Below are 15,022 nucleotides of genomic sequence, written 5' to 3' on the forward strand. Positions count from 1 at the left end.
AATTCTGTTACCGGTGCATCGTGAGGCCACATCGTGAGGAACACCCCGTCTGCCGTACAATGTATGACTGCCCCCAATTTTCTCAACAAATTTAATCCTAGCAAGTTCTCTCCACAATTTTCTGTCAAAAGAAATGGACACTGCTCTGTAAATGGTCCTATTGTAATTGGGACAGCTTCGGACATGGGGTTAATTACTGGTGTACCTGCGAACCCTACAGAAACATTCTTCTGCCCCGACAGTGGTATCTCCAGAACCAAGTGGTGGTCTTTCGAGCACTTCTGTGCCCCTGTATCTACAAGGAAACGGTGCTCCTTATTCCCGACTCTCATTTATACGTAGGATCCTCTCTGATTCACGGGAATAGACACTGGTTCCGACCCCTGTCGTGGGCTGTCCTATCGCGAAAATAACACATCGTCCGATGTGTAGTCACCCCTACTGCTTTAATACGTGTTTGGTTGTGTATCAAAAATATTCCCACTTCCCCCTCGATGTCCTCCACTCTGATCATTTCTCTGTTGGCCCTGCCTGCCCTGATTTTGGTTTGAAACACTTTGGTTCAATGTCTGGTTCTGTTGTGCTTGGTTTTGGCCATATGATTGGGTTTGAGTACCTCCATTGGTATATCCCTGCTGCTGCTGCATGTTACTTCTGCTTGGGCCGTTCGACCCCTGATGTCCTCTGAGGCCTTCTCTGACCAAACCCACCTCTATTCTGTAGGTGTGGGCATTGCGCTCGCCAGTATCCTTCCTCCTTACAGTACGCACATTGATTTAATCCCAATGACACCCCATGCATATTATTCAAATTTCCCCAGCCTTGTGCATTACCTCTACCTCTATTGTATCCAATGACCTGCTGCAGTAACACCCCTACTATCGTTTGCATCGCTTCCTTTCTCATCTCCAATGGGTACCCATTACATATCTCACTTACTTCTTTTACTGACGTTCTTTTGTTCGACATCCATCGCATTGTTTCCTCTACCCATACCTGCAATCTTTGTTTATCGCCTATCTGTCCCGGTACCGGCAAATGCTTTGTACCACCTGGAAAAACTCTCGGCCATGATTTTTTTATACTCAACCTTGACGCCTCCTTCCTACCTTTCTTAATAAACTCTCTACTATACTCGGGTGTAGCAAACATTTCAGCATATCTGTCTTCCATTTCATTTGTTACTTCAATCAGTCTGTGCACATGTTTTCTTACATCCTCATCTCTTTGCTCACTGCGTGCTAACTTATTCAAATCCAACAACCGCTGTGGCGGTAAATTCCCAAGTATCTTTTTCAATTCTCCCACCAGAATTTCCCCCATGCATTCCAACACTACCTGTCTCTCGTCTCTTCTTCGGTACCCATACAATGAGGCCAATGCTGCCGTCTCATCATTTCCTTCTATGTACATTTCTGCCTCTTGCCGTAATTCAATCTTTCTCTCTTTGCTGATTGCGCTTCGAGTTACCCGTCCAAATCCTGTTCCTTCAGCCCTGCCTCTCGCCTCCCCAGTCTCAATTTCGACTTCGGGAGGGGCGGATGGTGCTGAATCTGTCTCTAGAGCGGGTGGTGTGGATGGGACAAGTGACACAGGTGGCATCTGTGAAGGGCCATGCTGGGTGCTGGGAAATTGTGTGTCCGCGGTCTGCGCTTGTGGGAGTGCTCATGCTGTGGGCGGGGCTTGGGTTAACGCTTGCGTGAGGGGAAGTGCTCGGGCTGCGGGAGGGGGTATGAGAGCTATTGGTTGGGCCCGCGCCGTCACTGCTGGCGTGTTTGGTTTCGATTCTGGTTTTGGGCCTCGACCCGTGTTAACAAATGTTCCATTAATTAATCTGCTATGTGTAGTTCCCACTGCGGGTATATTCTGTCTATGTTCATCTGGTCCCGTCTCCCTTCCCGTCTTAGACTCAGTCCACTCCTCCTCTTCCTTCTCTTCTGCTATCTCAATCTTCGTTTTGTGCCTACGCGCATGCTTCTCTCTACTCCTTAGTCGGAGCATCGCTTCCCTCCTCCAATCTTTGACGGTCTCAAAAGCTGCAGGTCGCGCTTTCTTTCTAATCAGCACCCTCTCTAGGTTATCTATCCTCCCCATCTCAAAACTACCATTAATCGGCCACTGATGGTCGGGTTGCTTTCTAGTTTGCCTATGCCAAATTTCACAAAATATTATCGCACCCACACCATATTTCGCATACATATCATAAGCCGGCGTTCCCACAGGCGGTGCACTTTGGCCATATTCCAAGGACTGTCTACCGCAGCTGAAAAGCCCCGCTAAAGTTGACAGTACTCCAGGCATGTTTCTTTAACCTTCCCCTTTGGTTAGCCACTTTTACCTGGACGTTTGAGTTTGCAAAATCAACACTCTACCAAAAATCAGGTTTCTCTTTGAATCGGGGAATGACTCACCTGATAAAACAAGTCGCCTGTTCTAACGCAACCTCTCCCCACGTCGTGTCTGCGCTTCTCTGGCTTCTGCCTCGTCTCGGGACCCTCGCCTCCTTTGCCCTCTGGCCCGGTACGTCGATCAGGGATCAGATGTGTGCAGATCTGCGGAAGGAATCTCTCCTCTCTTCTACAGGGCGCCCCGTACACTTCTTGATCCCGGCTCGACCGTCCCGTCCTCGCCGTTCTTCCGCCTTTACTCCGTTAGAACGTATACGATGGGGCAAGTGGGGGAGGGTCCCTATTCGGGCGCCATCTTGAAAGGGGCCCCTAGGGGTCCCTCGTGCTATGGAAACAAGGCAATGACCATACACGAAAAGATGCACCAGACACAAGGTTTCAAATTCCCAATGCTAGGGTTTATTGCAAGCAAAAGATAGTATCAATTGGCCAATTCTGATCTCACGCCCCGCGACGTGAGTTTCCTAGACCTCGAGGGACGCAAGAGAGCGAATTACGTACATCAGTTACATATATACAAAATGCATATCATACAATCAGCAAAGTCATGTTCAACACCCCTCTGTATTAAGTTCCTTTGAACTCGGGATGACGATGGACATATCCGACGAGTATGACGATTATAATGCTTTCAATGTCTATTCTAGTAACAATGTGCAATTTAGAAAGTGCAGAGGCATCTTTTAGAACACAGTGGTTCTGTTCTTGGAAGCAATCTGTACACGGGGAAGAGCCACATTCCAAGCTTTGCTATCTATGAGGTACTATTCGTGTCCTGGGAGCCGACAAGTTCTAAAGGGTTTTGCGAAGGGGGGCCTTAAGAGAAGCATAATTCAAGCCTTTAACTGTATTATTCTAACATATTCTACCATCGTACGAGGCTGGCTGGCAGCTGTGAAGTGATTAAATGCCCTGCAGCTTCCTCCCAAGGCTACAGAGAGGGAGCGTGGGCATTCCTCTCTGGGCTACTCATGAGGAGTTTCAGCAAACTCTTCAGTCCCGCGACCTTGTCCTTTCATATTCAGACAACAATGTTAACAGTTGAGCAGAGTAAGCAGAATTCGCAAGAATTGCAAGCTGCAAAGCAGTTTTTAGACAGAAAGCAATGAGCAATGGTTAACAAGCAAAATGGCGATTCTTGCTACATTTAAAATGGCCGCTCGTCGGTCAAGCATAGCAGTTTATATTTCTATAATTTGGTGCATAAGACGGTTGGCCCACGGCCATCAAGTTACGTCTATCATTCAAATGAAGGGTATTCATTTTTCCAAATTGACAAAAGCAGCTGACACAATTTCAATCCTGTATGCAACACAAGCATGTAGCACTGCACAGATCCCGTTGTTTCACAAGGTGGACACATTGCCATCCGCTTTCATAATGCCAAAGGCGTCTTAAACTTTACTGGCGAGGCAAGAAAATCAAACATATGAAGTTTACCGCAATAAATGAAACGGCCAACGCCTAATCCTGGTGTTCAAGTGTTCATAATATGGTAATGTTAATACTTTAAAGGGTCTATCCTTACAACAAGCTTACCTTAAGGGGAAAGGGCATGTTTTTTCTTACCAGCCCAGCCCCCAGAAGTAGACTGGGGGATTGTGTGGTGAGCCAGGAGATTGTTCCTGCATTACCCCTAAGCCCGGCATCGCTTAGCATGTGGCAGCAAACTGCACCCCCAGGGGAACTCCACTACTTGCCCAAAGTGTCAGACAGGGGACTTTGTCACAACCACCAGTGATCTGAAATTGCTGACTAGAAAGACTGCTTTTTAGTTGCAGTAACATACACTAAGAACTACAAAATTGAAGCCATGTATCTCCTCTGTGAGGCATACAAAGATTTTTCATAATGCAAAAACTGTTGCTTGGATCCGTCTTCCATTTATTTTCCTAATGTCTTGTCAGTTTACATATTGTTGGTGACAATGTAGATGTTTGCATACTGGCACCTATACTACAGAGGAGCCCTTTCACATTGAGTAGGTGCTTGGTGTGTTTGTGTGAACCTGTATTATTTAGCACTTTTGTAATTCATAAAACTGGTCAAAATAGTCCCTACTCTTTGCATGGTGAGGATTTTTTTTCAACTGACTTGCAATCAGTGGTTGATGATTCCATTAAATGGAATTAGTGTTGCAGGTAATTTATTAGATTTAAAAATGGAGCTCATTGCACTTTGTTAAAAATAAATAAGAAGCCAGTTGTATGTACATCCCAGCAGTTTGTTGCACATTCTTATGTTTTTGCTCAAAAATGGATCATGGGATTTTTTAATGCATTTTGTATTGACCAGTTCTGTCTCTCTTAATTTTACAGAAAGAAAGAGTACTTAGATTACCCTCATATTGAGGTTGTACGGAACAAAGAAGAAAGGAGGAAAATGCTTGGGCACACTTGTAAGGAATGTGAAATAGTAAGTATATGCCTAACGTACATCTGTTTTCACTAATTTAAAAATTACTACGCTTGAAACCTAATTGCCTTTGGTAAGAATGAGTAGAATCCCAGAGGTGTTGCCCTTAAGTATATCTAAGAAACAAGTGGGAGCATGTAAAACTGAAAGATTAAAGTTGATATCCACAGAAAGCTAACCTTACATATGTCTGCGAAAGCAAAGGCCACACAACAAATTTGGGAGTGCCACAAGAGAGCCAGTTTATTACTTTGCGGTGCAATACGATAGACTGCAGCAAGTCTGGTCTAAAATTAACAATTCTCCATGTGTACAAATGAGTCTTTTTAGAGGTTCCACTATGCTGACTATGTGCTATTATCGAATACCTCATTTGGTCTTGAAAAAATTGTAAAGTTCTGGGAAAGAAGCACTCTCTTGCTTTAGAGAGTGTACTCCCACTTCTCTGTTATCAATGCCCATTGTAATTGCTGCTTCTTTCTAGGTCACATATGTATTCCTCCTGCATTATCTCAGATACACCCTTGAATGGCTACTGTGACAAATCCAGGGTACTTGTCCCCTCTCCCCAAGAAGAAGCAACACCTTTTGCGGCTAGGGAGATCAGCCCGCTAAACTTAACACCCCCCCCCCCCTCCAGGGGACAGAGCGAGCGGGATCCCACTGGGGGTGACCCTACCCCCTTTGGGAATAGGAGATTCCCTGAAAGGGATACCAGTAATCCTCCCTTTTCTCAAGATCCCAATATCTTTGTTGGCTACATGAGACTTTAACTGAGTGATGATTCAAACCTTTGTGTGCACAGTACTCGCCTAGAACAAGGACACGCTGGAACGATTCACCCTCTAAACTATGGAGAGATAAAGACACAATCAGCATTGGAGACAGGGAGAAGAAAAAAACGCGGAGCCAGAGAAGGGTGGGAATCTCCTCCTGTGATATGTGGCAGGAAGAGCGTATACCAGGCATGGCCAACGGGATCGCGCCCAAGCCCACAGAATGCTCCCAGGCCTGCCGGACCAGGAACGGGAAGTGCCCTGCCCAGAGGAGAAATGCAGAGCACCCGCCACTGAAAAAGTGGCCAACCAGTGTACCGAGATGCCAGCGCTAAGCTCCCACAGGAAGCCCGGGGAAATGGCGGTCAAGTTCCACCCAATACACAATACCCGAAAGGAACAGAAGTGGTGGTTCTGCTTTGGCCCAACTCTCACAAGGAGCACTGCACAAAAAAGAGCGGTACGCAGTGGCTTCTGCGATATGTGAGGGGGAGGCGAGGCCCAACGACACCCCAAGGCGGAGTAGGAGGAAATACACCTGAAGGCAGGCTGTCAGCAGCCAAACTCCAAAGACGGGTGAGAGACCAAAGTTTTAAGGCAGGGTAAGAGAATTCAAACCCCTAGTTGGGTAAGAGAAACCAAACCCAAAGGCAGGGTGAGAGTCTAAGGTAGGGTGAGAGCAACCAAACCTCATCTGGGGTGAGAGGTCCAAGAGCCCAAGGTGGAGAAGGGGAAACCTAGCCCCAATGCGGGGGTTGGGGGGGTGAGAACACAAGGTGGGGGTGAAAGCAACCAGACCCCAAGGCGGGGGGAGTAGAACCAAAACCAAAGGTGGGACAAAGACCAAGAATTGCCTTGCAGGAGAGAATGCCAGGATCTTTCTTGGGGAAATAGTACAAGGAGAACCATCTGAGTCAGGGGAACACGGGCCAGACTGCCTCTCGTAAGGACAAAGACAAGAGTCATTAATTGGACGGAATTAAACAGTACAGACAAGGGAAGGTTGGAGAGCCATTCAGTCTACTGACTTGGACTGTACACAGGTTCGGGGAGCCCCTATTGAGAAAGACACACCAGGGTGGGGGCTCAGAAACCAGCCCCCAGTTATTTGGTCAAGGGCAAAGTGTACCTTCTTGGAATGTGTGTGTTTCTTTTATGGTGGTAGGGACAGAACTCAGCTAAACATACATTCTGTACGGGGGACTGTCTTGTATTGCAACTGACATCCTGATGCGCCCCCTTTTATAGTTTTTCTTTACAAAGTAGGGACAAGAATCTTCGACTTAGGTACAGCATAGGTTTCTTTTGGGATCTAGAATAAAGAAAAGTTCATTCACAATGCCACCTTGTTCGTCTCTACCACACTACCTGCTGCTTTCCTAGACAGTGTAAGGGTGTAGAAATAAGGGACTTGACACACAGGTGGCATGCTTTTGGCTATTTACTATCATTAGATCAAAATTAAAAGGAAAACGCAACGTGTCCCTATTTCCAAGAGGGGTTTCCCTGCCTCAAACTTACTAATGAATCTGTCAGGAGGTCTGCCAAAACCAAATAGTCAACTGTTGTGTCAAAACCTATTTCCTTCCATTGCGCTCTAAATTAACTAAGGAAAAAGGGGTGGTCTTTTTGGTCCAGTAAAATGGCTCCCTTCTTCTGGACGACATTTCAAAGTTCACTTGTAGAGAAAAGGAGTCTCAAAAGGTTCCTTGAACTGACTCTCGACATGGGCACATAGAAAACCAAGTCTTTTATCTTCACAGTGTTGGGGGGATGAGTCCCTCCCCCTAACCTTCCTTAGGTGTCTGTGTTTTCCCAACGCCAGGTTAAATAACTTCCTTTTCCAGGCCTTTCTCAGGTTCACTTATTTCACAATGTTCACAACTCCTAGGGGAATATCTCTTCTCTTGGCTTTTCACAGTGTTGACAAACACCAGGGGGGATTGACTCCCTTCCCGTGGTTCTACTTAGCTTGCTCTCACCACTAACCTGGCTTACAACTTGGCCAGGTACTGTGGCTATGAAGATCAATGTCCACAACACTGTGACTGGGGTAACGCTTTAATTCTCCTTGCTCTCTCTTGGATTCATAGCCAACCTGGCTCACTTCTCCGCCAGGTATTGTGACCATGAAGATCAATATTTAAAACAATGTATCGAGGGTAATGCTTTCCTTCCCCTTGCTCACTCTTGTATTCACAGCCAACCTACCTCACTTCTCTGCCAGGTGTACTCTGACCATGAAGATTTAGACATTATCTTTTCTTCTTACGGTTGTGCGTCCAACTCCTGGGGGAATGTATCCCTTCCCCAGGTCTGTCTCAAATAGCTCTCCTTCCTGGTAGACTTGGTTCATTCCTGTGCCAATTACTACCATTTATTTCAAAGGGCGTGAAAGTCTCTTCACTACTGCTTTTTGGGTCGCAGAGCCTATACTCTAGGCTGCTCTCACCCCTTCTGCTTGCTACCACTCCCTCTGGTCCCATACGCCTTTCTGCCCACTCGCGTACCTTATTTGGTAGTGTGCAAGCTCTCTGGCTCCTTTCCAGTGCCTGCAGTCAGCCGCTGGACTTGTGGTGCTCGCATGAGCTTCATTTGGTCTGTGGCGGCCCCGCAGCACCAATCTTCCTCCTGGTAGCGGTCGTGCTGCCCAGGCTTGAAGATCGACCCGAATTTCGACCGCCAGCCCGCCGTCCCTTCTCTTCCCCTGGGACTGGCTCCAGACCCTCTGACTTCTTCCTCAGCGTCTCGGTCTCCCCTCTTGCTCCCGTGCACATTGAACAGGCTCTCACGGTTACTCCAGGAAGGACGGAATCCTCTACAAAGTCCTTCTTCCGTTTTTATTCTATAGCTAGAGTTAGATGTGTCAGTTTGTCTGGTCCGCTCACTTTGGTTCTGCGGGTGCTAAGCAGTACTCCCCGCCTCTTCCTCGTCACAGTACTGAATTGACTAGTCTCCCAGGAGTCAACAGAGCTCTTCTTCCTCTTAGTATTTTGTGATGGGACTCTAATTGTGTAGTCTCTACTCTTCCTCATCCAAGTACTTCCTATACTAGTAATATGTAAAAAGAAAAACATATATGAACATTAGGAAGGTATTCAAGGGGGGTTGGTGAGGAAGGTGGGTTAGGGCAAGGTGGGCTATGGGGATACCATGTTCTCACCAGGTCGTCACTAATCCCATAGGGGGCTTCCCGCCCCATGAGATCCACCGTCTGAGTTCCAGCCCCAGGGGCACTGTCGGGTAGCAGCCTGACATCCCTGGCCTCATGTGAAGGGGCTGCCACTCGGGGAGAAGTGTCATCCGGGGATTAATCACAACAGATATTTCTCTTGGTAGTTCCATCTACAAACTGGGATGAAGTTCCCTGCCTGGAACTTCGCCTGGTGACGATGAGCCAGGCAACTCATGGAGTCTGGTACTTAGCCAAGCCAATTGAAGACAAATTAATTTCCCATAATGCCCCTCAGGAACTGAAACAAAACCTGGCCCGGTTCCGGGAAGTGGAATTGGGGACCAGCAAGAGGGTAAACTTGGCTAAATACCCAGTCAGGTCCATTTAGCCAGAGAAGAGAAGAGGTGTGCGGAATAAGGCAGAGTGAGGCAGTGTGACTTCCCCTGCAGTCTAGCAGTATAACAGCATCTACTGTGCTTCATATTTTTATTTATTTAATATACGCATAGCCAAACTTGCTTTGTATATACAACATAACAGATAAACATTTTCCAAATTGGAGCTTAATAAATAACAAACATCATCAAATACATGATATAAAAACAATATCAATTCGAAATACATGGATACATTTAAATAATTAAGAGTAAAAAGATATTCACCTTAAAAAAATTCAATTAATACATTTGATATAGAAAAAACATTTAATGCATTCTAAAATAATTAATCTGAAATGTCTATACATTTGATATTTTCACCATAAAATAGATCAAATGTATGTCTTTTCCTTCCATCCACAATTTCCACATATTACATATATCAGCCTCATCAATGGTATTGTTGTATGATTTAATATATCTATATCTGATCGCGTTTAGGCTCTTGGCGGTGTATCAAAATGTCCGCGTAGCCTACATATACGCTCAGATCTAGCCAGTACAATCCTTGCACCCTTAATTTCAAGGACCCGGCTTACATTAAATTTCAACAACCGATATTGTCTGATGATGCAACTATCTGGGTATGCTGACACATATTTTGGAAGTGATCTGTGTGTCATTCTGTGTTCTATAAATGGACCACTGTTTACATTTGTGGATAGTCGCACAAGATTCATCTCGTAACTATACTGTTTAACCTATATTTCAGCCAACGTTTACATGATCTTATTACTAAGCCGTTCACTGGTTCAGCAAACCCTACAAACCATGCCTTATGTAAGGTGTACATCAGCACCAAACTACCCATTTGCTCAAAATGATCTAGTCTCATATAGTCTTGGGTATAGTTAACAACAATGGTTCCTTTCTCAAGGTGCGGCATCTTTTCGTAGCATATTACCACTTTTCAAATAAAAACGACTTGAGTGCCTAAGAGATTGAATTCCAATCTTAAGAACTCGACAGCCAGCGTCTTAGGCATATGAAACAAGAGCCTTAATATTTTAGCCTCAAATGTACCCAGCTCATTGGTAAGCTTGTGACCCCATACTTCTACACCATACATTAGGACAGGTTCAATGTGTGCAGTATAGAGAAGTAATATGGTTTTCAAAGCACATACTCCATTTTTCCCAATAAAAGAACTTATTGTTTGTACAATGGTCATATATTTCCTCTTGGTTTCCTCCCAGTGCCAATTCCAACTTAGTCTGTCATCCACAATGACACCCAAGTATTTATAGCACTTAACACATTCTACTTCAGAATTGTTAATCTGCCACTTATACTTAGTGCCATTTATTTTATTTTTACCAGTGAATGCCATGATGTTTGTTTTAGTCACATTAACACGTAGTCCATTAATGTCACCATATGTGCAAAGAGCCTCTAGCATAGTTTGCAATCTGTTATACTGATGCTGCTTGCCTGGTATGTTGCTTCATTTCGTGAGACAACATTCCAGGTTGGCACAGTTGGTGGTTCAGCTGGGCTCCATGGCGGCATGCAGCGGATCTGTCAATAAAGGCACTTACTTCTATACCGCTGAGGTGTTGTGCTTTCCTCACTGGCAGCGAGGTTCTATCCAGAGGGACAGACCCCGCACAGCGACCTGTGTGTATAAGCCCCGGCTCGAGGAATGAGGGAAGACCCGGCTCTGGCGGATTGAGGAACCTGGGCAAGATCTCTGTTCATTATGGATTGCACCCCGCATCCAGAGGGAAGTGCCAGGTGCCCCTGGTGCGCTGTGAGCCGCATAGCGTCGGTGGCCCAATCCAACATTTTGGGGAGCGTGTGCTACTGTGCCGTGGCGCACGTTGTGGCTCAAGGAAAGGACCCAGCAACACGCGCACATTGGCAGCCTGCGCTGCGTTGCACAGCAACGAGGGACAAAGGCCGTGCAGAGAGGAGCGCAAACACTGACGGGCGCCCGTGGAGGCAAAGCTGTCACTTAACAAACAAGGTGAGAGGAATCTGCAGCCTTACAGGCAGGAGGTGTTCTCTCCAGGGCAGCGTGCAAAGGCAAGGGACGCTTTCACATGGGACAGCAGAAACTGCTAATGTTAATGTGGGAAGGCTAGGAAATGACTTCACCTGGAACTGTTTAAGGGGTGAGCAAACAGTGAAGGCACGTTCTGCAGCTGTGCAGTGTCAGTCACAGGGAAAGAGCCCAGTCCTGGGCTGCAGCACTTTCCTTGCTAGTTGATCGGTGGGCGCAGAGGGGCAAGGGCATTGGTTTCAGCAGGGTGAACCACCGCTAGGGAACACGTGGTTGACAGGATTCCAGCAAAAGGAGTAAAGTGAACCCCGTTGCCATTACGCAACACACCAATGCCAGACCCCCGACGGCTTTCCTAGTTGCCCCCGGTGAGCCGCCAGTTTCTTGGGATCAATGGGTAGACTCTTTCAGAGTGTATTTGAGGGCGGCTGGTGGAGCCAAGTACAGTGACGATGAGAAGGAGGCAGCACTCTTAAACTACATCGGTACAGAGGGTTTGCAGATAGTCAGACATCTACCAGGAGAGGATGTGTACAGGCCAGGGAGTAGAGAGGGAGAGAGAGTGGTGAGCGCTTCTGAGACTGCCTTGAAGAAGTTGGCAGGGCGGTTTGGCAAAAGGATTAACGTGGTGCTCGAGCGTTACCACTTCTCCAGAGCTCAGGGGCTTGGAGAGAGCATTGACTCTTATGTCACCGTGCTGCAGACACTTTTGGCCACGTGCAGGTTCACTGGTTCCCAGGAAGAGTACATAAGGGACCAAATAATGATGAAGACGAGTAACGCCTAGGTCAGGGATAGGCTGTGGATAGAGAGCGATTCCCCCCCTGGAAAAAGTGATAGAGATTGCCAGGGCAATAGTGGCATCACGTTCAAGTGTCCATATTGTCACAGAGAAGGCAGAGAGGCATGATCAGGGAGAATCTGTACAGGCGATTTTGCCAGTGTACCGCAAGGGCGGCAGCACCGTGAAAAGGAAAGGAGAAAAGGCTGAAGGGCAATGGCCCAGGATGAACAAAGGGAACTCGAGCCGCAATCCGAAGGAAGCCTGCAAGAGGTGTGGGCGATGCAGGACCAGAGGACACTATGCTAGAATGTGTAGGGCTAATATGGACGAAAGGGGTGTACAAGGAAAACAGACAATAGGGATGATTGAGTCTGAAGGGAGTGCAGTGTGTCAAGAGGTGGTTGAAAGCAACCAGATGAATCAAGGGGTGATTTTGCATGTTGAAGGTCCGACCAAGAAAGGGCCATGGGAGGTTTTGTCTGTCAATGGGCAAAGTCTGAAGATGTTGGTGGATTCCGGGTCTCCATACACCATGATTTCACCCGAATTGTATGTGGAGAAGTATGGTAAAAGGGTGGTTGATATCTATCCCCCCGATATTAACCCCAGTGCCTACGGACAGGTGCCCATTAAGGTCTTGGATTATGTATGAGCGCAGATTGAGTTCAAGGGGCGCCGCACGCAGGGTAAGCTCTACGTGGGGCATAAGGGTGCCAGTGTTTTGGGTTGGGACGTGCAGGCTGCATTGGACATTGAAATACGCCCAGGCAAGGAGGTACCAGTTTTGAGGGTGGAGGAAGGGCCTGAAGCAGGGTTGTCTGCGCAGTATTTGCAAGGTAAATATCCTGAGGTGTTTGCTGAGAAGTTGGGGATGCTACAGGGGTTTTCCCATCGGATTGTGCTGAAGAGGGGGGCGGTGTATAAGGTATGGGGAGTTCCTGTGTTGGCTAGGGAAGGGCTGAAGGCTGAGCTGGCAAAGTTGAAGGCTGCAGGGGTTATAGAGGAGATTGAAAGCTTGGAATGTCTACTTCCTGTGGTATTGGCCAGGAAACAAGATGGTGGTTTGATGATGTAGGTCGATCTGAGGGAACTCAGCGCCAGCATTTGGGTTGATCGACATCCTTTACGAAACATTAATGAGTTGCTTCTGACGATGGGGCAGGCAAAATTGCTTACCACTAGGGGAATGGCGTCTGTGTCCCCCAGTATAGCTAGATGGGTGGCAGACTTGCAGGAATATAACTTCAGGGTAGGGTATCTCCCTGGGAAGAAGAAAGTGGTGGCCGATTGTTTGTCACGATTGCCGGCGGTAGCGTGCGGTGAGGCGGAAGAGAGTGAGGCGGGCACGCAGGTGGCATGCACCCTTCCCGCTGTTGATAAGGGGGAGTGGAAAGTGGAGGCTGACAAGTATGTGGAACTCATTTGGATTAAGGAAGGTTTGCAAAAGTGTTGGGACGCTGTCAAATGCAGGGTCGAAGGTGTTAGGGAGAATTCTCATAAATGTGCTAATTCCCTTCACCTTAGAGACCCCCAGCAACTTTGCTGGATTTTGAGGACTTGATTTTCTTACCTGGAAAGAGTGTGAGCCTTTTTTCCCACTCTTTCATGTATTTTGATGCGTGTTTTACTCTTGTGTTCTTTGATTATGGAGTTTTCAGATAACTCCATAGGCATCTTTTCATGTGTGTTACACAGCACCCTCTGTGCAGTAACACAGGGATGTCTTTTTAGACGTCCCAAAGTTTTAAATAACTTCTCTGGTATAAACTACTGTTTCCCAGAGAATGTAAGGTTAAATTGACTTTACTAGCCTTTTTAAATTCCTAGACCAAGCACACACTATCTTCCTATAGAGTGCTGGAGGGGTTACCTAGTATCCCCTGTGTCTAAAAACTCATGCAGCAGTCAAATGTTACCCTTTCCTATCGAAATGGCTGGTGGCAGTGGTTTTACAGCGAACTACCATGATTTTTCCCAAACACGAACACTGGTAGCTAAAAATCAAGGGAGCCATGTTTTCCAAGATGGCACCTTAAGCCCCTTTGTTTAAACGGGTCCCCGTCTTCTTTTTTCACCATTACTTTTTGTAAAGGTCCTTCTAGAGTTTCTCTGTGCGCCAAACTAGGTTTGGTCCCTTTGTTTCCATGCCTTTGGCGGGCTTCAGGACTGAAGACCGCCTCTGGCATCTGAGTGTCTGGGGTGGGCAGGAATTGAGGGAGGTGCCCGAAACTGTCTGTGCTTAGTCTTCTAGGAGACCCAAATGCACTCTGGCATGATTGGCTGGCTGACTGTCCAGCAAGGACAGCCACCCTGCTGGGTGAGTGGCAGCTAGGCTGGAAAGAAAGGGAGAAAACTGTTTAAAAGGCTAGTCTCCTGGACTGGAAAGCAGAGTCGACCACTGGAACGAAAGAACCAAAGATGAGCTGGAAGAGGACGGCTGCTGCAACTACTGGACCGTTGGTTTGCCCGGTGGAGCCCTGCTGCAGGTCCAAATCGCCAAGTTCACCTCAACAGAGAAGCCCTTCAAGGACGACTTCTTCCTTTGAGTTGGTAGGACCAATCAATTCGTAAGCCACCTGGATACCATTTTTGGAGCTAGTTAGGATTAACCAGGTGGAAGGACACCAGCTTGTTTGCTTGACGACAGCTACTCGAACCGAAGATCTTCCATTTTGCCAGCTTGTTTGACCCGTCCCTGTGCAGTTCAGGAGTCCCCCGACGTCCTCCCTCTTGTCCCCACGACTGAGGCTCAGGAACAGTGAGATCTGCAGGAACTGCCAGGAACCAACGCCTTCAGCTGCATCTTTTCTTCATATTAAGGAACTGTGCCAACCCGATTGAGAGAACTTAACCTCTCGTGGTGAAAGTTTGTGAAACTTTCCCAACTTGCAGGCCTAATCAGCTTGTGACCCAACATATGATTCTTTTTCGTACAAACTACTTCTGAGAACCTTGGTAAAGACTTTACCGTTTACTACAAGAACTGCTCTTTCCTATCCAAGACACTAGCCCATTGACTTTAGCC

General features: G+C 47.0%; 1 protein-coding gene across 3 annotated transcripts in view; it reads left to right on the plus strand.

Moving 5' to 3' along the window:
- RBBP8 (RB binding protein 8, endonuclease) overlaps positions 1-15,022 on the plus strand; it is a 2,310,314-nt gene that overhangs the window by 2,095,339 nt on the left and 199,953 nt on the right. For all 3 annotated transcript variants that reach the window (XM_069620894.1, XM_069620893.1, XM_069620895.1), the window contains exon 17: positions 4,727-4,823. In XM_069620894.1, the coding sequence (XP_069476995.1) occupies positions 4,727-4,823 (97 nt within the window). The remainder of the gene's footprint in view (positions 1-4,726; positions 4,824-15,022) is intronic.

This window comes from Ambystoma mexicanum, chromosome 5q, assembly GCF_040938575.1.
Source record: "Ambystoma mexicanum isolate Mex_15411 chromosome 5q, UKY_AmexF1_1, whole genome shotgun sequence".
In the NCBI taxonomy this organism is placed as follows: domain Eukaryota; kingdom Metazoa; phylum Chordata; class Amphibia; order Caudata; family Ambystomatidae; genus Ambystoma; species Ambystoma mexicanum.